Raw genomic sequence first — 22,974 nt, 5'->3', positions numbered from 1 at the left:
TCTTTGTGACCCTTCTCTCATTACAGGCTCATCCCCTCAATCCATGCCAGCCTCGCTCGCTCCTCTTCTCCCAGCAGCCTGTACACACTCTTCCCATGGCAGCCATGTAACTCTTTTTTCTCTCTGGGGTTCTGTCTAAATCATGCCCTAGCAGAGAATATTCTTTGACTTTCCGTTTGAGAACTCTCTGATCTGAATTCATTGCTGTTTCCTTAGTTTTTATCTTGACACCTTTGTGTGTTTATATTTGTCTCACTCACTATAGACTCCAAGAGGTAGACACTTTGTTGGTATGAATCTGCATTGTATCCCCAGAACAGTCGTCTGTGTGTGTTATGATCTCAACAGAAAGCTGATGAGTTAGAGAATGAACAAATGAAGGAAGATTTTTTTTTTAACCTGCAATGCTTGGCCTGTTACAGTTTCAACAATAATAGACAATTCTCATTGGGGGAAAAAAACGTATTTGTTCAAAATTGAAGAATCCTGACTCTTGCTTGGATTGCTTGATTTATAATTTGAAATAAAAAGGATTGGAATGCTTATCATGTTTGCAGGCTGAAAATAAATCACCTGGCAATCAATGTCTATTTGCTCACATGGACTTCCTGCCATAGCAAACCATTTGTTCAGTTCATAGACAGAAAAAAAAAAGGCCCAGGGTGGGGGATAGCGGAGAGTGCATAATGATCTCTTCAGAGGACAGTCAAAATAAACTTCTACTTGCTGAGATATATATGTATATGTATATATATGTATGTTTATATATATATATATATATATATATATATATATATATATATATATATATTTAAATCTCATCTTGAGTTTATGTCACAAGCTAAAAGCCAGAAAGAGCTCCGACTTCAAAGTAATTTCTGATTCCTGAGGGGGAAAGGCTGCTCAAGCAGCTGATGCTCAGCCCAGGGAGAGTATTCCTGTGTGCCCGCTGGGCTCCAGTGTGGGCAGGTGGCAGACAAGCCACAGGACTGAGTTGAGACAGTCTTAGACATCTCCCAGCCCAGGAAGTGCCAGGCTGCACTCAGTGCCTGGCTGCCTACCAGTGGGTGCAGCTTCCCCTAAGGGGCCAAGCAACACGTTTTGTTGCATTTTGTTCAAGTGGTTTGACCTGGACTTCAAACAGAGGAGTAAGGAGGACCACGCAGTCCAGGATGGCATCTTTGTCTCCAATCTTCAGCTGTCTGTGGCCCACAAGATGAGCAAAGCAAGAGCAAATGGCTCCAGATGCTACCAGAGCAGAACAAGAGACCTAAAGACAGAAACACGTTTTAAAACTCCCATTTTTGCTTTCCTTTCTTGTTGACATCTCTTTTTGTGATACTCTTAGGATTCCATGATCATCTTTCATTGGCACAGTGATCCTGAGCTCATGGAGGGGGGGGGGGTAATGGCGTAGTTTCAAGACTCTGCCCCAAGAGCAGCAGTAGCACTTATGTGGCTTCCCTGGACCTCAGTCTATTTATCAGATAAATGGGGATAAAAATCACCTCTATAGGATGTGTGTGTGTGTGTGTGTGTGTGTGTGTGTGTGTGTGTGTGTGTGTGTGTGTGTGTGAATGAAATCAAGCCAACTAATGAAATGTGTAGCAGTGTCTGGTGCTTGGTAAGCATTCAGTAACACTGGCTACAATAGACACAACCCCCAAGTGTAACAGATGGGGATTACCATGAAATGGATGAAATCTAAGCTCAGTCTGCCAGCTTTCACAGGCTCCCACAGTTCCTGGGAGCTTCAGGTGGCTCGAGGTGGGCAGGGAGCAGATTCTAGGTAAAGATTTCCAGTGAATTACCTGAGGTGATGTCAAGGGAAAACACATGAACAAGAATGCTGGAATCTCCAAGCCTTCGGCATCTTCTCAAGACTCTTTTGCCTTACTTGTAATAAACATATACTTTCACATTACTTTTATTTCCAGTTTTGCATTCCTTTCTTGAAAAGGCTGCCCCAAGATCCATAATCTCAGGACCCACAAAAATCTGGATTCACCCCAAAGTGGTATAATTCAATTTTCCCTGACATCCTGAAAGGTGAACGTTAATATTAGTTTATAATCTAGAAACTAAAGGGCTAAGAGATAATCACCATCCCTACAGGCAGACAGCAGGGCATGGCAAGGCCTCAGTTTGATCCCAAGCTCCCTACAGCCCACATTAAATTCCCTTACTGAACCCAAGCTCCTCTTAGCACTAGCATCAGAAGCTTAGAGTAGGCTCTGGACTCTGCAGGTGTGTCGACACTAATACAGCACTGCCATTCACAGTAGCCAGAAGCTAGAGACAGCCTAAATTTACATTTCCACCGACACAGATCAACAAAATGTCTGCTATCCAGCCAACAGAAAACTGCCCATCCTTAAAAGGAACTGAAATTCTGACACAGGCTATAACATGGATGAAATGTAAGGACATTATGCTAAGTGAAAGAAAACAGTCACAAAAGGACAAACAATTCCATAAAGTGAGTCTTGAATAGTTAAATTCATAAATATGTATAAGAGATGGGGCAGAGAAGTGCCATTATCATTTAACGGGTAAGAGTGAAGAGAAAGGTCTTGAGACAGATTGTATAAAGATTGTATAGCTTGTGAAATGTACTTAATGCCACCAGATCATATTATAATTAATAATATATACTGCAATATATATAAAATTGCCACTGGATATATACTTAGAAATGTTTAAAATGGCAACTTGTTTTTTGTATGGGTTTTACCACAATAAAAAAAAATTAACTCTTGCCTGAACTATAAGATCTAGGTCAAGAAACAGTTCTTCACTTAATACATTGAGGGCATTGTGCCCATAATGGCAAGATGGTAGGAAGTCTGAACATATCCCTTTTTAAAAATGATTTTCCTAAAGGTCTTGAAATTTGAGACAAAGACATCCATTTTCAGATTCCTTGACTCTGTGTTAACACACACCAAATTTAGCAATAGTGTTCTGCAAACAATCCCTGTAGACCCATAAAGATGTACCTACAGCATATTCAAAGACAGCACATCCATTCATGCTGTCTTCTTTTAACCTCTCACTATCAAATAGTTTCACAGGAAAAAAAAATCAAAGAGATGTGTCACTGGCACTTAAGTCAACCAGGTAGCCAAGCAAGGCCAACCCAAGTCAATGGTCATGATTAAGGACCACATGATCCAATTGGTTCCTACCCAGGTTTGCTAAATTTCCCATTCCAGGAGTGTTTTCTTGAGCCCCAGGGCAGGCCCAGGGGTATCCTAGATAAAAAGAATGCTTTGATTTGGATGAATGGCTGGGCCAAAGCTAAACATAGTGAGTCAGACGAGCTAATAAGGCTTACTAAAGTCATGGACTTCATTCTATGTCTTCCAAATAAAGACCAGCTGAGGGCCTCTTAGCTCAGACTCTTTGAAGAAGGTCAGACTCACAAATGTCAGAGCCTCCAGTCTTGGCTCTAAGCAAATGGAATGATAGTATTCTATAAGCTTAACCACCTTATCTGAAAATGTAGACAGCATGGCAAGATCTTTGTGAGAAAGACAATGATTCAATCGCCTGTAAGAAATGGGGGTGTGTTATTAAGGGTTTACTCTTCCAAGGGAGGGAGAATGGTGGGGAAAGCTGGGAGGAGCTGAACTTTGGTGAGATCCCACCTAGCAGGACATCTGTGATCCCAGAAGCTCTTGGCTCGGGTCACGTTCCTTCAGCTGAGCATGAGCTTGTGGAGCTGACTGGTGGGTTTCCATCTGTGTGGCTCAGAGCCTTCTGCTGCTGGTGCTCTCTTTCGGGCGCCTCGTTTCTGACTTGGTATAGCTTCCCTCTGCCTTTGGCTTGACCGTAAGTGCTGATTCACCCTAAAGCAGGCTTGTTCCTGAAGCACCCTCCTTCCCTCCAGCCTGAAGTGCTTGGGCATCTCTCCCTAACCCCTCCTGCCAGCTTTACCTCTCATGACAGGACTCATTTTCCACCTGTATATCCCATCTGAAGTTCCATCCAGTATTTCCCTTATGCTCACCCATTTTTAAGGTTGGCTTTCAAAGGTTCCGGTTCCACACAGTCAACCACAGTCTAAAAATACTAAATGGAAAATTCTAGAAATAAATTTTAAGATTTAAGTAGTGAACCATTCAGAATAGAACAATTAAAATCTTTCACCATCTTGTTTCTCCTCGCCTGGGGTATGATTTTTTTTTTTTGTCTAGCGTATCCACATGGTATATGCTACTCATCCATTGTCCCTTAGTTATAGCAGCTATCAACTGCCATGGTATTACTGTTCTTGTAGCCAAGAAATTCTCATTTTACTAAAAAGAAAAAAGTGACCTCTGAGAATATACATGGTAATACAATTGCCTTAAGTGAAAAGGTTAAAATTCTCAACTAAGGACAGAAAAATATTATGGTTATTGGTTTTAAATAGGCGGTGCTGTTACTGTTGGAGAAAGGTCATGAGGCACGACAAAACCCAGTATCAGAGCTTTATTGGGGCAGGGGGACAGAAGAGAGTGTGGCCAGGCCTGTGGAAGAGACACGTGAGGAGGAAGGAGAGAGGGGGGAAGAAGAAAGAGCAGAAGAGAGCGGAGGAGTCTGTGACCGGCTTTTTAAGGACTCTCCTGCACATGGGCATGTGGGCTGACAGAGCTACACCACACCGTAAAGCATTATGCAATCACGAAGTGCACGGAACCCCTTGCTTAGCTACTGAACTGCGCATGTGCAGTCATGCAGCTGGAGGGTGGCAGAATCCTAGCAATGGTAGCTAAGGAAGGTCTATGGTAAGAACCAGCCTATCTGTGAAACTATGAAAAGGGAAAAGAAATCTGTGCTGGTTTTGCTGTCCCACCCTAAACTACAAAAGTTATGTGTGATAGTACCCAGTTAGGATAGGAAAGGTGTGAAAATTGAGGGCATATATACAGAAAAATCGTAGCATGGGGCTTTGTACCTTCATGCTTCAGGGACTGCCTGGGACCTTGACGCTTGTCCCTGTGGATAAGGAGGACCACTATCTGAAGACACAGAGGGAAATGACCTACTTCACTAAGGGACCAAGTTTCTTTCAGGACACTTAGATGAATGGGTTGACTGCTTGTGAGATCATCAGGGAGGGCTACCTCCCTCCCCTTCTCAGGACAGGGCATTGGGCACTGCATCTTCAGGAAGCCAAACCATGCCTTCCCCGTACCTTCCAGCCTTGAAGATAATATAAGAGCAGGATCAGTGTTGAGACAGTGGAAGGATAGTCTCTTACACCCCGTTCTACTCTTATTTTCTCTTCGGTTCCTTCCTTCAGTTTGGTACTCTTCCGATTTATTCACTTGCTCATCTACTTACTTACTATCTATTGAGTAATGGCCCCGCCACAGGTGAAGGACTGGGCAATGAAGACACACATTTCGTTATTCTGCCCTATGAACATAACTGACTACTTATAAAGTGCCGTGCATTGTGCTACTCACTGGGAACAAAATTAACTAAATGCCATCCTTTCCGGTGGCAAAGTAAGAATTCAATAAATGTCCATTGTATAAATTAATGCCTTGAAAAACCTCACAGTCTAGTGAGGGCAAGTGATCAGTATTCAGACAAGTAGTGGAAAGGGATGTCCTGGGATATCCATGGGAAATGGGGGTATGAGAGACTCAAAAGTCTCTCAAAGACCAAGAGCAGGGAGCTGAACCGGGCAGGTGAGAGGTGGACAAGTGTCTGCAGGCAGCGGGGGTGGGGGTGGGGTGGGGTGGGGGGTGGGAGGGTGGGGGTGGGGTGGAGGGGGTAGTGCATCATCCTGGAAAAGAGAGGAGGCATGAACAACAGATGGTTACTGCTGAGAATGCAAAAATAAATATCCCGGGGTCATTGTAATTTTCCTGACTGGGATGGAAGTGTTTACATGAATAGTACATTAAAAATCCAATTCAACTCAAAGGTACTCAGTTTCACAAGTCAAACTGGGTTTCCCCAATTCTCTCAGGACCTCACAGCCTGCATCCAGTTGGTAGAAGAGCATGAAATAGTATACAGCACTCCCTCTCACATCCCATCTGCAAGAGCAGTCACCGAAGTTCTCTTAACCACAGAAGAGGCTAAGGTGTATCCCACCGCCCTGCAAGAAGAGGTATTCGGTGGCAGCTAGAACCCCAGGGAAGATTCTAGGGAGAGAGCAGGCAGCTGGAACGGTGTGCCGACGCCCATGGTGCCAGTTCAGCCACAGCGACTGACAGGAGCGGCTTGAGAGATTTGTGAGCAGACATCTCTGGAGCCTGGCATGCCTCTGGTCTAACTCATATGGGCACAGCCTGGGTGCAAGGTCTTTTCTCCCAAAGCAATGTTGTAAAGTTCCGTGTTCAGTCTGAAGAAAGAGGTGTGATTTGAGGAGATTGTCACAAACCTGGAAGGGCTGAGGGGCCTCTGGGGTTTCACTGAGCTGTCACTCCGAGCTATCTGACCTTAGACAGGCTCCTTTGTGTCTGGGCTCATGTCCTGGGAGACTGTCTTTTGAAGGTGTACTTCCAGGCAAGTGTGAGAAACCTGTAAAGAGAGGAAAACAAATTATAGACTACTCAGATTTTTTTCCCCAGAAGCCTATATTCAGTTTTCAACTCTGTCATATACAAAACCCTGGGACAAAACAGAAAGACTCCTACAGTAAGAGTCCAGGTTAGGGAGCTGAAAGATGAGCCTTCTCGAGAAAAAAACACAGCATGTGGAATTTGTGGTTGTACTTCAAGGATGATTGAACCATGACTTTGTGTCCATGATATTGTCTCCATTTAAAAACAGCCAGAAAGTGTCTTCTGAGCGCTTACATTCTGTCAAATACATTCTCTTAAGATACACTTTTATTTTTAATTGACATAATAATTGGATATATCCTTAGGGCAGAGTGTGAGGTTTCAGTGAATGTATGCAACATAATCAGGTCATTGGCATATTGTTACCCCATAAATATATCATTTCTTTAGGGAATGTTCAAAATCCTCTCTGATTTTTTAATATTCAATAAATTATTGCCAGCCAAAGTTGTCCTACTGCATTTTAGAACATTCGATGTTATTGATGTTACTCCTTCTCATAAACTACATACTGGCACCCATTAACCATCTTCTCTCTATTCCTCCCCCCCCCTTCCTTTTCCATTCTACCTGTTCCTTCCTTGAGCCCAACTATTTACTTTCCATATATACGTGTGTGTGTGCATGTATGATGTTTGTCCTTCCACACCTGACTTATTTCCCTTAAGAAAACAGTTTCCATTCTATTTAAATTGCTGTACAGGACAGACGAAAGGTGACATTTATAAGCATGCAAGTGCAGGTGTCTCTTCAACGTATGGATCTCATTTTCTTTGGATAGGTTTTTGTTTGTTTGTTTAATGCTTACATTTTCTAACATTCTGTGTGTTCTAAATTTATTATTTATTTAAGTGTGCGTGTGCTCGTGCGTGTGTGTGTGTGCGTGTGTGTGTGTGTGTGTGTGAATGACCGCTGGTATACATGTAATGCTAAGCTAACATATTCACTAGTCATAGATTCATAGGTACTGACTTAGACACAGGATGCCTGTGTCAGAGATAAAGGACTTTATTGTTCATGGCAATAGCAGTGACCTGGGTGTCAGCACTTGATCTCATCCATCTCCCAACCCCAGTTCTCACAAGATGACCCAAAAGGGACGAGATGCCTACAGATGGAGGAGGCTGGGCTCCAGGACAGAAAGCCTGAGTTAAAGAACCCGAGCCTTTCACGATGGGCAGCCAGCAAGCATGCCTGCTCTCTTTTGCTAATTTTGCAAGGTATAAGCACAACTCCCCTTAATCTGGACAGAGACACAGTCTGGAACTTTCAAAGCCGTAAGCAATTTTCCTCTGCTCTTAGAGAGACTCTATGTCTCTCTTCAAAGGCTGCTGACTTTATCAACATTCTTGGAGTCCAGAACAAAGACAGCCATTCCTTCTGCCCGCAAGAGGTGTGGAAACATGAGAGACACTCAGAGAATTGTTTTCTAACGAAGACTGTTCCTCCTTGGCAAGATGGCGTGTGCATTAGACAGCAGCTTCCTTTACTCTGTGCTGCTCGATACTGTTAGGCCCAAGCCTCAGTTCTCAGGGCTCTTCCTCACCCATGCTCACTTCCTTGGAGAGCTCCTTCAGACCCCTGTGTTTGAATACTTCAACCCCATAGCTGTTAGTCCATGCTGGTACATCCAATTCTATGCTATAGTACTTAGTACTGTACTTTGTACTTTGATATTGCCCCAAGTTCCAGAATTCCATATCCAGTGGCCTACATGGCATCTTCTGGGATCTCAAACATGTCATGTTCTTGATGCTCATCCTCCGTATGAAAGCTGTCATTTCCCCTCTAACCTCTCTGTCAAGAGAATTGTCACTCAGTGTCTCGGGCCATAAACATTTCTTCCTTTCATGTTCATACCTAATCCTCAAACACAGACCATTTCCAGATACATCCTGAATCTCCGTGTCCGAGGGATCCAAGCCTCACAGATTTACCCATAGACTGTGCACATTTTGAAGGGCCACTCCTTCATCTAACAAATAATTCTTATGTGCCAAGCCAGGGACTAGAAGCCAGAAACCTGTTCTTTTTTAACCTTGTTTTTTGGTTCTGTTTGTTTTGCAATCTTGGTACTTGAAGACATGCACAGGACCTTCCTCGTGCCCACCAAAGGCTCTGTGTGGTCCTCACCCTGGAGCTTTAGAAATAGGGATTCAGAATCTTGGCTGCTATTATTTCTCTTTCTATTGTTTCTGTTGTTGCATTGAGACTTCTTTTATTTTTGACCTAGTTGATCTTCATATAATGTGTTTCCTATATACTTTTTAAAATAAAAGGATTCTATGCTTGTGAAAAAAAATATCACATAATCTGAAAAATAGGAAAACCGTGTTTTGTTCTCCTTGGCCTAACTTCTAATTTGACTGTAAACTAATGTTTATATTTTTCAGAGCTTATTTCAATTCTCTGCAGAGGCTCTAACATGAAAACCAAAAATCTCAGGTATTTTCAGTTGGCTTTTTTTAAAAAGCTTCCTTACATTTAGCTTAAATCCTGGTCTTTTATTTCACATCCTTACTGCATTAAAATTGTTATGGAAACCCTGCATTTCAATTGGTCTTTGGACAGCCCACTGCTCACCATTTCACTAAAGATACTAATTTTCTCTAGGATACAGTAAGACTAATAGAACTAACACACACAAATGTCTCCCGCATGAATCTCCCCACCTTCCCGGTGATTGTACACCTGCTTTCCTTATATGGCGAACAAGGAAGTAATCGTGTTGAAGTAGCTTTTAAACGCAGCTTTTCTGCTTTGCCTGGCCAGGTAGCTTCTGTTTTCATTTCAATCTTAATGAAAGCTTTTGAATTTACAGCTCGAGTTACTTTTCAGAGCAGTGTAAGTAGTTTCATGTTTTTTCTTACACTGCTAGAAAGACTTTCACGGCCTCCAGCTTTGGTCCTTGTAACCCTGGAGGTAATTCATTTTTAATCTGTCTGCACAGTGAAAACTGAACCGAATGGGGATTGAGCTGCTCTGCCTGTTCCTGCTACTTCTAGGAAGGAATGAGCGCGTCCAAGGTAAGACCGAAGCTCTCCCGTACATCGCTCTCATGGTGTGCTTGACAGACTGTCATTTGCTTCAGAAAGCAGACCCGCAGTCATTTTTCATTTGAGCTACCTGATGGCTCTCTTGCCACAGAGACGCTTTAACAAACTATAGGCAGACTCGGGGCATTTCCCCCAGTGAATGTTCTAGGTGCTGGGTAAATAAATACAAAGGTTGCATAGGCATTTTAATGAGGAGAATTAGACAGCCCTCCTGCACAATGGGACTTCTGAGGATCGTTCTGATTGTCACTCCAGAAGCTTTTCTATTTTGTCGTGTGACAAGGCCGTCCACTTGGGAATCATAATCTTGAGCGTGGAGAAGGATTTTAGAAACAGAAATGCTGAATTTATAAGAGAAACCTTTTTAATGGGTACAGATAAGTTTTTGAAATTTAAGTGGCAGGTGTTGAATAGAGAATAAATCAGAAGGTATCTGTACTGCCAAGCAGTTAGACACCATGGTGTTTAAGACAAAAGAAAGCTAATTTCTGTTTACATGATGTATATATTCCCGATGTGATAGGGATAAACTACAAACTTTGACGTGAGTTGTAACCTTCAGAGGATTAATCTTCTAAAGTAAATGTTCGTATAGCTTTGATGGAGTAAGAAGCCTTAGTCCCATTAGCAGAATGAATAAGAGTGCTTTAACGCCGCATCTTGCTGGCTTTGCCCTTAGGTGGTTGTGCCTGGGGCGGTGCAGAAACCTGCTCAGACTGCTTGCTCACGGGACCTCACTGTGCCTGGTGCTCCCAGGAGGTAAATCACTGGCCATCCCCCTGCTTCGAACACTGTTTACACACCAGTTAATGTCCTCAGCGAAAGCATTTCTCTCTGTGGGGTTGCACGATTAAACCAGATCAAGAAAGGACATGAGTGTCAGTGGATCAAAGTTGTATTCATGTGTAATTTGAAAACAATTTACCAAAGGAATGGATGTCAAATTATTTTTTAAAAACTTAACTAAACATCCTTTATTAAACCTACTGACTTCTCTTAATTAATTAATTAGTTAATTACTGAAGTTTTTCATTTTTATTTCGAGATAGGGTCTCACTACATGGCACTGGCTGGTCTGGAACTCACTATGCAGAGCAGGCTAGCCTGGAACCCACAGAAGTATGTCTACTTCTGCCTCCCTAGTGCTGAGACTAAAAAGGTGCCAGCCATCTGGTTACTTCTCTTCCTTTAAAGGTTTTCTAGCTGGTTGCAGGTGTAACATTCTGTCTGGATGATTGGTGGCCATGGAGATAATTTTGTTCAAAGTGAAGCAGACATTTATTGTTGATACAGTGTGGTTCTGTTCCACCTGGGAATTGAGATTCGTTGTGAGTCTCTGCTAGGTACTTCAAGTAGGGAAAACTATGATTCATGCATCGGGCAATTCTTTTACAAATTGCATGTTCACAAACTGAGTGACTCTCACTCAATGATTGCAAAGCTCTGAAGAAACAGTCCTTATCTGGTCAGAGTGAAACTGTGAAGTAGTGTAGAGACCATGGGGGCTATCTGACAAGACACCCCAAGTCATACCCTGTGCTGGGATGCAGAGAGCAATGTGTGAAGAATTCACACTGAGATAAAGAGGCCCTTGGCTTTCTGGATTTTAAGTCCCACCCACTGGAAAGAATCTAAATGCCAATCAAGGCTTACAAATGCCAACAAGAGCCAAGTAGCATGTTCAAAGGGGAAGTAATCGAGATGCCTGGCTCAGAACCCGGCTGTAACTGTTAGGACCCAAATTCCACACTTATTGTGTGTCTGTGGAGAGTTGCCTCATGGGCAGGAAAGCATAAACCAGCTCACTCCCCTCCACTGCCTCAACTGCTTAGGCCACACACAGAATTCAAGGCAATTGTGCTCTTTCAAGTTCTAGTAGAAAATGTAGGGTCGACAATATTCCACAAGAAACAAACCCATATGTTCCTTGGACATTGTCTAGAAGACAGTATTAGTTTCGTGGTGGAGACAAAAACTTCAATCTAGAATTTACATTTACTCTGTGTGTGTGTGTGTGTGTGTGTGTGTGTGTGTGTCCATCCATGTGCTCATGAAGGCCAGAAGAGGGAATTAAATCACCTAGAGCTACAGTTATAGGCAGTGTGATTTCCTGATATAGGCGCTGAGAATTGCAATTGGGTCCTCTGGAAGAGCATTAAGTATTCTTAGCCATTGAGCTATCTCGCCAGCCCACTAGAATTTATATTTAAATTCAGCTTTGCATTAATAAGTGCTTCCTAAGGTGCTACTGAGAGTTTTCCTTGTAGCTGGCCAAGTGATCATCAGGTTTTAAGGCCAGATCATTTTAGAGGCCTCTCCAATAATAGAAGCAGCCATTAGTTCATCAGCTGTGGCAGACAGCTGTGGCCATTAGAGCAAAGAATGAACAAAGCCTAGGGTAGACACAAACCGCTTCTGCAGTTTACACCACCTCTGTTCTTCTGGCAAAGGCTGAACGCAGCTGATAGCCATCGCATGGTATTAGGAAGGATTCTGAGCCCTCAGCCAGCCACTCTCTGCCCTGGTTACAATGTGGGAAGTGGCAGAGTTTGCCATACCCAGGCTAGAGCCACAAATCTGTTAGGTCTGATTGGCAGGTAGCAAACTATATTTTCAAAACTGTGATTTAGAAGAATATAACTCCTAGTTGACGAAAACGGAAGGCATGGTTTGGAATCCTAAGGGACAAGGAAAAGATATGAGCATGCATTAGTTTGGTTCTTAGTAGACATCAAACTGGCCTCCATGAGCCCATCTCTCTCTCTCTCTCTCTCTCTCTCTCTCTCTCTCTCTCTCTCTCTCTCTCACACACACACACACACACACACACACACACACACACACACACACACACACACAGAGTCCAGGAGCCTCAGTTCAATTTTGCCTATGGTCAGCTCAGCTCAGCTCAGGAACAGCGTTGCCTATGAGGAACACCTGCTGTAATCTTGTCTTGGCTCCATCTCTCTGCTCTGGGGACTGCAAAATCAGAGCAGCCCATCTCTGCTAGGCCCTACACCCCCAGCCTTCTCTCTGGATGGGCCTGAAGAGCTGGGACTTTCTGGACTCCCATACAGAATGAAGACTTTAAACCATCTTCTTTTCCAACCTCCAAAACTGGGCAAAAGCTCTAAGAGACCTTGAGCCAGGATCCTTTAAGACACTGATCTTAAAGTCCTTGAGAGGTCAATGCCAGTGAAGGGATGCTGTAATTGGAGGGAACACATCAGCCAATAGAACCAGCTGAGTGCCTGACAGGGAGATGTCAGGTGCCCTGTCCTTTAGGAAGCCACAGGAAACATCTCTCTGGGTTTGGTGACAGACATACAAAGCATGACAGTCCTAGGAGTCCAGGAAACAACCATTCATCCTGAACAAATAAATTCACGGGAACATGTCAACTTTGGGAATTTAGCCATTTTAAAGATCCATCCAGATCACTGGAGAAACTTGAAGACATAGGCTTTGGAAAAAAAAAACAACTGTTAGATGAATTGACTGAGTACAATTAAAAAGAGGCTCCAGTTTTATTCAAAAATTTTACTGGCCAAATTCTCCCGTTATTCAGCTCTCACATCTCTCCACCTGTCAATCACAATAGTCACATGGGAGTATAATGTACTTAGCATATACTTATCTCACAAAACACATTAAAAACTTAATGCTTGGCATGGTACAAAGAAATGTAGATTTGTCTTCATTTCCTCTGTATGATTTTTCCCCCTTTTAGAATTTTACTCACCTGTCTGGAGTTGGTGAAAGGTGTGACACCCCAGCAAGTCTTTTGGCCAAAGGATGTCAATTACCCTTCATCGAAAACCCTGTCTCCCAAGTAGAAATACTTCAAAATAAGCCTCTCAGCATAGGCCGACAGACAAATAGCTCTGACATTGTTCAGATTGCTCCTCAAAGCTTGGTGCTTAAGTTGAGACCAGGTATGGAATGATGGATTTCCACCGTTAATGTCTGAGACTTCTGTCCACTAATATCTCTAGCACACAACACATTATTGGTTATTGGGATCCCCATTCCCCAGTCTGAAGGAAATGGGAATGACGAACACATCTCTTTACTGCCCTCCAAATGTGTCACTCAAGACAGCTTCTCTAGTGTGACCATTCAAATTACTCAAATGTCACCCACATCACTGCACATTTCTTCAAGGACTGAAATGTAGATTTAATCTCCCCTTTATTTGGTTCACATTTTCTAAAGCCACATACACAATAACGCCGCTTATCTTCCATCTAAATGGATGCTACTTCTCCCAAGGAGATATAAAATATCCTAATGTACACCTCCTTCAGTCCTTCAAAACTCACCGCTGAGATATTTGCACAGACATGTTCATTTATAAATGCTACCACACAGTTCATGAAATTGCATACACACCTTAATAAGGTCACACTTGAGCTAGCTCAAGATTGGTTAGTTACAAATAACTGCTGTGTTTACGGATTTGCCTCTCTCATGGGCCATTATAGGCAGTGAGCAGACTCTGCAAGTGCAAGTCCGCCAAACGGAAGATTACCCAGTAGATCTCTATTACCTCATGGATCTCTCGGCCTCCATGGATGACGACCTCAACACAATCAAAGAGCTGGGCTCCCGGCTTGCCAAAGAGATGTCTAAATTAACCAGCAACTTTAGACTGGGCTTTGGCTCTTTTGTGGAAAAGCCCGTTTCTCCCTTTATGAAAACAACACCCGAGGAAATCACCAACCCTTGCAGGTAAGCGAACTCCCTGGCATCCCTGGGCACTGATTTCTGCAGATGTAATCCGCACGCCTGAGCTGCCTTGCCAGGAGCTCGTTAACACCCTGGCGTTTCTTTCTCAGGTTGGGATCTCAGCAATTCCCTGTGGTCTAGGTAGTTTCCAGTCAAGGTGGGGTCATTACATCTTCATGGTTCTAGCCCACAGACCCTGCATCATCTGCCTGGTGAGCAGCTCAGGATGTAGCCATCTAGGTTTCCTGTTTGTGGGCAAGGAGACTTTGTCTTTCACTGTTGGCCACACATACCAGTCCCTCGGAGATCTTCAGTCCTCAGTGATCACCACTTTCTAGGGCTATTTGATACTAACCCACATTTTTTTCAGAGTCTTTCTATCAAAATAACATTTTTTTTTTGCAGCTTTCTCTGACGCACTTTGGGAAATGTGGCTTTCTCTCATCTCTGAGAGAAGGAGCCTTCACTGCAATTAAACTCAACAGGAAATGAGGCAACAACTCTATTATAGAATCAGCCATTAAAATCGTGTATTATGCAGATGATAGTCAAGGGCAAATTGCTTTGTGATGACTTACCTGTGTGGTCAATGACATGTTCCCAATCAGGTTATTTAATATTCTTCCCCTGAAAAAGAGCTACCATTTGCTCCCTGCCAGTCTCTATGCTGAACACTTCATATACATGATCTCACTCCATCTTTATAATGATGGCAAGCTGGTCTCATGAGTCCTGTTCAGAGGAAGTGGCAAGGCAGTGGGAGAGGTCAGCAGTTCACCCAAGGCCACATGACTGAACAAGGATTTGTGAAAAGATCTGGTTTGGTCCAAAGCATTAGCCTTATACCACAATTTTCTCTCTCTCTCTCTCTCTCTCTCTCTCTCTCTCTCTCTCTCTCTCTCTCTCTCTCTCTCTCCATTTCACTCTCCCTCCCTCTCTCTCATAAACACACACACACACACACACACACACACACACACACACACACACACAATTTCCCAAATGTATGTTAGCATTTGATATTTTAATACATCAAAGGGAGCAGTATCTATAGGAAACAAATAATGTTATTTCAGTTTAGAAATTTAATATAGTTCTCATAAGCCAGTCAGTGGTGACTCAAGCCTTTAGACCCAGCACTTAAGAGGCAGAGGCAGGTGGATCTGAGTTCAAGGACAGCAAAGGAAGTTCCTACACAGAGAAACCCTGTCTTGAAGAAGGAGGAAGAAGAGAGGAAGGAGGTGGGGAGGAGGAGGAGGAAGAGAGGAAGGAGATGGGGGGAGGAGGAGGAAGAGGAGGAGAAGGAGAAGTTGTTAGTATAGTTCTCAACTGTAATCTAACATAGCCCCAAACAAGTTTACTCTGAAAGAAAAGTCTTACTGATTCTAATTCTTAGGAATTGTGTTCGGTTGCGAGTGACAGAAACACTGGCTTGAAAGAATGACTTTTCTCTCCGCCACACAGAGGAGTCTGGAGAAGGGCCGTTCAGGGCTGGCTTAGCAGCCCCACACACAGGAATCCAAGGCTTCCCTACTGTCTGCTCTGCCAGTATTGGTACTTGGGTCTTGTCTTCATGGTCCAAGAAGGCTGCTGGGGCACTAATCACATCTCCATCCCAGAAAGTAAGAAGGGGAGAAAAAAAGCCAAATCAATAAAGATCTAGTTGGAATGCTCTCCAAAAGCACGCTGCAAACAGTGCTGCTTGATGACTTTGGTAACTGAATGCACCAAAATAATCACCATCCAGACTTGTCTTCCCCTTGGAAGGATTCTTCATGACCTATATAGTCAGCTCTGCTTCTTCAGAAGCAGCCACTTTCTGATTTCTGTTGTTTAGGTTGCTTTAGCCTGTTCTTGGATCTCATGTAAAAGTGTGTAGGGTGCACTCTTCACGTCTGGCTTATTTATTATTTATTTATTTATTTATTTATTTATTTATTTATTTATTTATTACACTTCTTTTTGATTCTTTGTGGTTTTCACACCTTGCATCTTGATCCCACCCATCTACCCGTCCCCTCAAATCTGCCCTCTGCCCCCTGCCCCTGTAATCTCCCCCACAAAATGAAGAAGTAAAATTTAAGAGAAAAGAATAACAACAACAAAAAGAAATAAAAATCTCTTCTTGGGAATGACAGTGTGACACAGTGAGTCACACAGTATACCCTTTAGTCCACATATCATTACTTGCAAGTGTTTATTGCAATGTAATCGGTTCTGGTTCGAGGCCTCTGGTTTCTGCTACACTGTAGTGGGTAGCCATTCCAGCTTTGTTTATTGCAATGTAATCGGTTCTGGTTCGAGGCCTCTGGTTTCTGCTACACTATCGATACTGGGCCCTCACTGGGACTCCTCTTGGATATCTTGCCGTTGCCCTGTGTCATGGAGATCCTGCAACTTTGGGTCTGCAGGATCGGCCCCTTCATGTGCTCCAGGAGATCATAGATGGGGTGGATGTTGGGATGGGCCAACTCATAGCCCTGGTTTCTGGGCCTAGGTGGTAGCTTAGTTGGTCAGCCCCCCAACTCTTCCCCACCCTTTCCACCAGGGTGAGCTCTCCAGCACGGCTCCTGGCTAGTTCATCCTATGTAGCAAGGAGCAAAGGATAGGGCTGGTTCTCCTGCTCTCACCCCTCAGGGCCAGCTCTACTGTGTTGTCCAGGTAAGGTGCAGGGGCCACTCTCCCAAGTGCTGCACCCAGTGAGGGGCAGGGCCAGCTCCCTTACTCTCTTGACCTCAGGGCCAAGTCTCCTACCTGTCCCAAGTGGCAAGGGGTGAGGGCAGGAGGGCATCTTTCCCTCACCCTGGATACCACATGGCAGAAGAGGTAGGTGGGGCCAGCTCTCCCACTCTCATGTCCTTAGAGCCAGCTCACCCATGCCTCTGCCAACAGGGTCAGCTCTACTGTGCTGGCCAGGCAAGGTGCAGGGCCTGCTCTCCCGAATGCTGCAGACAGTGAGGGGCAAGGCCAGCTCTTCCACTCTCATGTCCCAGGGGCCAGCTCTCCCGCCTGCCACGGGTGTCAAGGGGTGAGGGGGGAAGGGGGCATCTCTCCCTAGCCCATGCTGCTGCATGACAGACAAGTGGAGGGGCCAGCTATCCCATGCTCATACCCTCAGGGCTGGCTTCCTTTGTTCAATAAAATGTTCCTAGATGTCTTTATGACTTTGTTGTGCTTATCAGCAGTCTGCTCCTCTTTGTTTTCACATACAGCCTACAGCCCTTTCTGGATCTGCTACAGTTTCTTTATTCATTCTTCCATTGATAAATAATTGCGCTGTTTCCACAATTTGGACATTGTGGAAAATGTTGGTATGACCATTTACGTATAAATATTTAAAACAATGGATTACTTTTTTATTTCTCTTAAATGCATAAATTGAATAGATTTGCTGAATTGTACAATTTTTTTTAGCTTTTCAAGAAACTACCAGGCTCTTTGCAAAGTAGATGTGCTACCTTTTATTTCCAAGAACAGTTTGCAAGCTTTCCATGTGATCCATATCTACACCATCATTACTGAATGATGGTGTTAGTAGGATTAGAATTACTAAATTTTCACTAAAAAACGTCAGTCCTTTTCATTTTAGGCATTCTGAGTTTATAATGCTATCTTGCTGTTGCTTTAGTTTGTGTTTATTGATGCATGACACTGAATATCTTTTCATGTGTTTATTTGTCCTAATATCATACTTTGGGAAATATCTTTTCAAATCTTTTAACTATTTAAAACTTTTTGATTATCTTATTAATCAAAATTATATTGTTTTATATGGGTTCTTTTATTTTTATTTTGTGTATGAGTGTTTTGTATGTCTGTGCACCATGCATGTGCAGCGAGCGCCCTTAGAGTCCAGAAGCGGGAGTCAGAACCCTGGAACTGGAGTTGCAGATGGTTCTGAGCTGCTCACTATGTGGGTGCTGGGAACTGAACCTAGGTCCTCTGCAAGAGCAGAAAGTGCTCTTAAAATTTAAGACATCTTTCCTGCCTCCTTTATGTACTTTGAATACAAGTTCTTTAGCCAATATGTTTCTCAGATATTCTTAACAGTTTGTAGCTTGCATTTTATTTTATTAACAATGTCTCTTTGAATTTTTTTTTTTTTTTTTTTAGTTTTTCGAGACAGGGTTTCTCTGTGTAGCTTTGCGCCTTTCCTGGAACTCGCTTTAGAGACCAGGCTGGCCTCGAACTCACAGAGATCCGCCTGCCTCTGCCTCCCGAGTGCTGGGATTAAAGGCGTGCGCCACCACCGCCCGGCCCCGTCTCTTTGAAATTTTGATGAAGATCAGCATATCAATTTTTAATTTTGTAATTCATGGGTTTTTTGTTGTTGTTCTGAGAAACTTTGGCCTACTCTAAGGTGATAAAAAATGTCTTCTATATTTTCTTATAGAAACTTTAAGATTAAACTCAGACCTGTGATCACAACCAAATGAATTTTTATATTGAGAATGAAAACATTGAGATTCGTCTTAATTCCACATAGAACTGGTTATTCCAGAACTATTTGTTAAGCAAGACTTTCCACACTGAATTTGCTTGATGTCTCTGTGAAAACTCAGGTGGCTGCATAGGAGTCTAAATGTAGACATTCGTTTCTCTTTCATTGATGCCTTGACTCTGGGTCATGGGACAGCACATGTCTCAGTCCTGCTTACAGTAGCTTTATAAAAAGAGAAATCAGAAAAGTAAGTCCTCCAACCTTGCCCTTCTTTTGATGTCCCCAGATCCTTTGCATTTCCACTTAGATTTTAGAATCAATTTACCAATGTCTCCAAAAAATATGTTGAGATTTTGAAAGAGACTGTAATGAAGCCATAGACCAGTTTGGGGAGAGTGGACCTCTTAAACCTCTTGAAGACGGTTGGTCATGTCACTTGACACGGATCTCTGCTTCTTTGATTCTTGTTAAATGTCTCTGAGGACCACTTCACTGTTTTCAATGTAAAAAACAAAAGAAAAAAAACCTTTCATTCCCTTCTGTCTTTCTTTATATAATCTATTCTTTGAGATTTGTAAAAATCTCAGTCTTCAATAGTAGCTTATCAAAATGCAACGCATTTTTGGATATTCATTCTTGTCCTAACATCTTTGAGGATTTTCTCTCTTTAATTCTCACCTGCTTTCGTGGCTCTCACCTGGTTTCGTAGACTTCTTCTGATTTTCTAAGTACACAGTCAGGTCATCTGTGAGCAACAATATCTTCTTCCATACCCATCCCTCGGTTTATCTTTTCCTGCTTTGTTGTGTTAGCCAGGATCACCGGCACAATGTTTAACTGATGTGGTGAGAGGACAGACCTGGCCGTGTTAATGGGCTTTGAATATACTGTCAGCAAGTGATGTTTTCAATTTCATTTATAAGGCAAGAAAGGTTTCTCCTATTCCTGCTTTGATACATTTCTCCTCTTAATTACAAATGAATGCTGAATTTTATTTTCCCAATTTAAGAAGTTTGGCCAGAAATTTTACCCAAAATGTTATATCTATTTACATAACAAAGATAGCTAAAAGGAAACACATTCCTCCCCTAAAAATTAGAATTCTGTTCCTGGATAAATTAAACACTAGGTGACTTCTAGCAATTTCTGTAACACAAGACATGTAGATGTCTAGGAAGAGTGATAATTATTCAAATGCATTCTTTTTAAATGCCAAGTTATAAATAGTAAAATGTGTCCACTGTTATCAATTACTCGACCCATCTATAAAGGTAAATACATTGGTTACTGAAAATATCTCATCTAATATAACAGCATTCCTTCTGCTTCTGGCCTTTTGTTTGGTAAATCGAAGAGCTCTGTACCTGCCTGAAGTTTGTATGTAATTATTTGGCATATCACATATCCTTCTGCAACAAGCCTTGGTACAGTCTAATGGAGGGCAATCCCCATCAGTACCTAGTACTTCTGCTTCCTTCTTCCTGTCAGATAAGACGTAGCAACTTGACATACAATAGGGAAACAATGAGTCTAGAATGTTATCAGGGAAACAATTAAAATGAACAAGGTTAGATGACTCAGCTAAACTGGGAGGCAACACCTTGAAACAGCAATGAAACCTAGTCCTTAAAGAAGCTTCTGGAAAAATCAAAGTAGTTTGGCTTTGTATTTAGTTCTATGTATGCATTTAATTTCAACATCATTTTTGTTTTGTTTGGCTTTGTTTGAGACAAGGTCTCATGCTATAACCAAGGCTGGCCTTGAACTTGCCATGGTGCATGACTAGCCTTGAAATCAAAGCAACTATCCTACCTTAGCCCAAGTACTGAGATAATTGGAGTGAGCAACCATACTTGGCTTACATTCAAGCAGTATTTCATTCATTCGTTTGTTTAAAAAAATTTACAGGGCCTGAAGCAGTATGCTGAGTGTGGAAATATCTGGGGGCGGGAGATCTGGACCCGTTCCATGAGGAACTGAAGTTTTTTAGTGGACAGGCACATTGGATGACAACATGGGCTCCAGAGTCAGCTCTGGATGAAATCTTGGCTCATAGAGTCACTCCTAACATGGCCTTAGCTAGGTCATTTCTCCTCTTAAATCCTGTGTCTTTTTCAGTAAATTGAGTCATAGTTCTAATCACACAGAGTGGTTGTAAGAATTAGGTCAGATCAGGAATGGAAGCATTTGGCTTGACTTAAGTTCTCAATAAATACCAATAGTAACCATAGTAACCATAGCACACAATCAGAGGAGACCAGACCCCTGCACAGTGTGTATCAAGTAGGGACCTGAAAGAAAATTGTGCATTTGATCTCCTGAAAGAATCTATGTATCTTTTAGGCTAAAGCTGTTTCTTTATTTTTTCCTGGCCAAATTCATCATTCAAGTTGTAAATTCAAAGTACTTTAAAAAAAAATGCAACACTGTTTTTCTTTCCATTGTATCTCTAGCTCTCTAAGTTCCTCTGTCCAGCTAGCATCCCACACATATACACAACAGGATGAAAACTCACGTTTCTTAATCAAACCAAATCTTGTAAGTATAGAATAAAATGTCATTAGTAAGAAGACAATGAAAGATAAGAGGAGAGAGCCTGGAAGGGTTTTGCAACATGCAGTGGCCTTTGTATTTAGTCCCTTTGCCCTTTACAGGGAAGACATTGACTCTGGAGTAATCCGAGACTGAATGAGCTCAGAACAACAGACATTCAAAATAACCATCAGTTCCCTTTCCCTCATTAACTCATCATCTCATCTCTAGTTATTTCCATCGAGTGCTCTTCAAACTTTCAAATCTCAGGACTCCTTTACACCCTTAAAAATGAATACATCTTAAGCCATCAAGATAGTTCAACAGCCAAAAGCACTTGCCATGGGAGCCTGATGGCTGAGGTCAATCCCTGTATCCCATGGTAGGAGAGAATAGACTCCTGAAAATTGTTCTCTGACCTTACTCATATACATACATCACACACACACACACACACACACACACACACACACACACACACTAATAAAAAAATAATGCCTCACCCATGCACAGTATTGTACACTGCTAATCCCAGTCCTCTGTTGACTGAAGCCAATCTGACCTCCAAAGAGAGTCTCTGACGATGATGTATATAGTAATAGTTACTTTATCGGAATATAATAGAACAAATAAGCATTGGTTTGTTGGTTTAATATTTACAATAAGAAATACTGCATATCATTATAACATGTCTTAATGAACAATGACTACACTTTCAAAACAAAACAAAAATAATCAGCCAGTTTTTCATTATCAAAGAGAGTGAAAAGAGTCTACAATTTTTTGGCAAATTTCTAAAGCGGTGGTTTAACTGAAGGCAAGTGGATTACCACACCCACTTTTACATTTAACCTATTGCAATGTTTCTGATAGAATTCCTCGAAGAAAGTCAAACCCCACACAGAAATGTATTTGTCAAAGGAGAATCTCATCTGATAGTTTGTTCAATGACTGTGTCCACTTGTCTACTCTTACTTTAGAGTAAGGGACAGATGACTGTTCCAATGTAGAATCTGAAACAGTATCAATTCCTGTTCTGTTACATTGCAGTCCATTGATCTGTCTGCACATGAGTGACTCTTACCACTCATGACTGCAGTGTGATATGTTGGTGCTTTGGAAGATAGGAGCTCACTGAGTTACACAGATCCTGCAGAATCTGTGATATCAAAAGTCATGCTTGTTAATATCACCACCAACCTCATCACATGTGTCTGGAAGCACTGGAAACAGTTGGGAGTTTGTCAATCTCTGAAGTAGCAAATGAGAACTTCCTTCAATTCAAATATTCTAGTTACCTTGACTGTTGCTACTGGTGGCAAATGGCAGCATCTGTGTTCTTGGAAATGACAGTCTTGCTTTGTTCATTTTTAAGAACATGTCTGTCAAATATTCAACTTGGATTAATTCAAGTTTAGCTGTCAATCATTCCTTCAGGTGAAAATGATGCTCCTGTAAAAAGGGCCAAGTCAGCTCCTTCATGCAAATGTTTCCTCCCTGTATTTCATGGGCAGGGGAAATGCTCTATGCAAACTTTCCATGTGTTGAAGAAAAGCTATATATTCGGAGATGCACAGCTAATGCAATTAATAGTTTGTAGTGGTTCCTCAAGGACAATCAAGTGTAACTAGCATTCCCTCTTTTATTA

The 22,974-nt window shown here is 42.3% G+C and overlaps 1 protein-coding gene across 7 annotated transcripts in view; it reads left to right on the top strand.

Annotated features, from left to right (window-relative positions):
- Itgb6 (integrin subunit beta 6) overlaps window positions 1-22,974 on the top strand; it is a 131,484-nt gene that overhangs the window by 39,331 nt on the left and 69,179 nt on the right. For 2 of the 7 annotated variants that reach the window (XM_006984630.4, XM_076569546.1), the window contains exons 2-6: window positions 8,963-9,014; window positions 9,520-9,595; window positions 10,305-10,384; window positions 13,356-13,560; window positions 14,110-14,356. In XM_006984630.4, coding sequence (XP_006984692.1) covers window positions 9,535-9,595; window positions 10,305-10,384; window positions 13,356-13,560; window positions 14,110-14,356 — 593 coding nt within the window. In that variant the 5' untranslated portion in view covers window positions 8,963-9,014; window positions 9,520-9,534. Of the gene's footprint in view, window positions 1-8,962; window positions 9,015-9,058; window positions 9,596-10,304; window positions 10,385-13,355; window positions 13,561-14,109; window positions 14,357-22,974 lie in introns of those variants that run through there. The other 5 variants (XM_076569543.1, XM_076569544.1, XM_076569548.1 and 2 more) reach the window with 5 other exon arrangements.

Source organism: Peromyscus maniculatus, chromosome 4 (genome assembly GCF_049852395.1).
Source record: "Peromyscus maniculatus bairdii isolate BWxNUB_F1_BW_parent chromosome 4, HU_Pman_BW_mat_3.1, whole genome shotgun sequence".
NCBI classification, from domain to species: Eukaryota; Metazoa; Chordata; class Mammalia; order Rodentia; family Cricetidae; genus Peromyscus; species Peromyscus maniculatus.
Note: the sequence above shows the minus strand (reverse complement) of the source record. Positions and strands in the feature narration are given on the sequence as shown.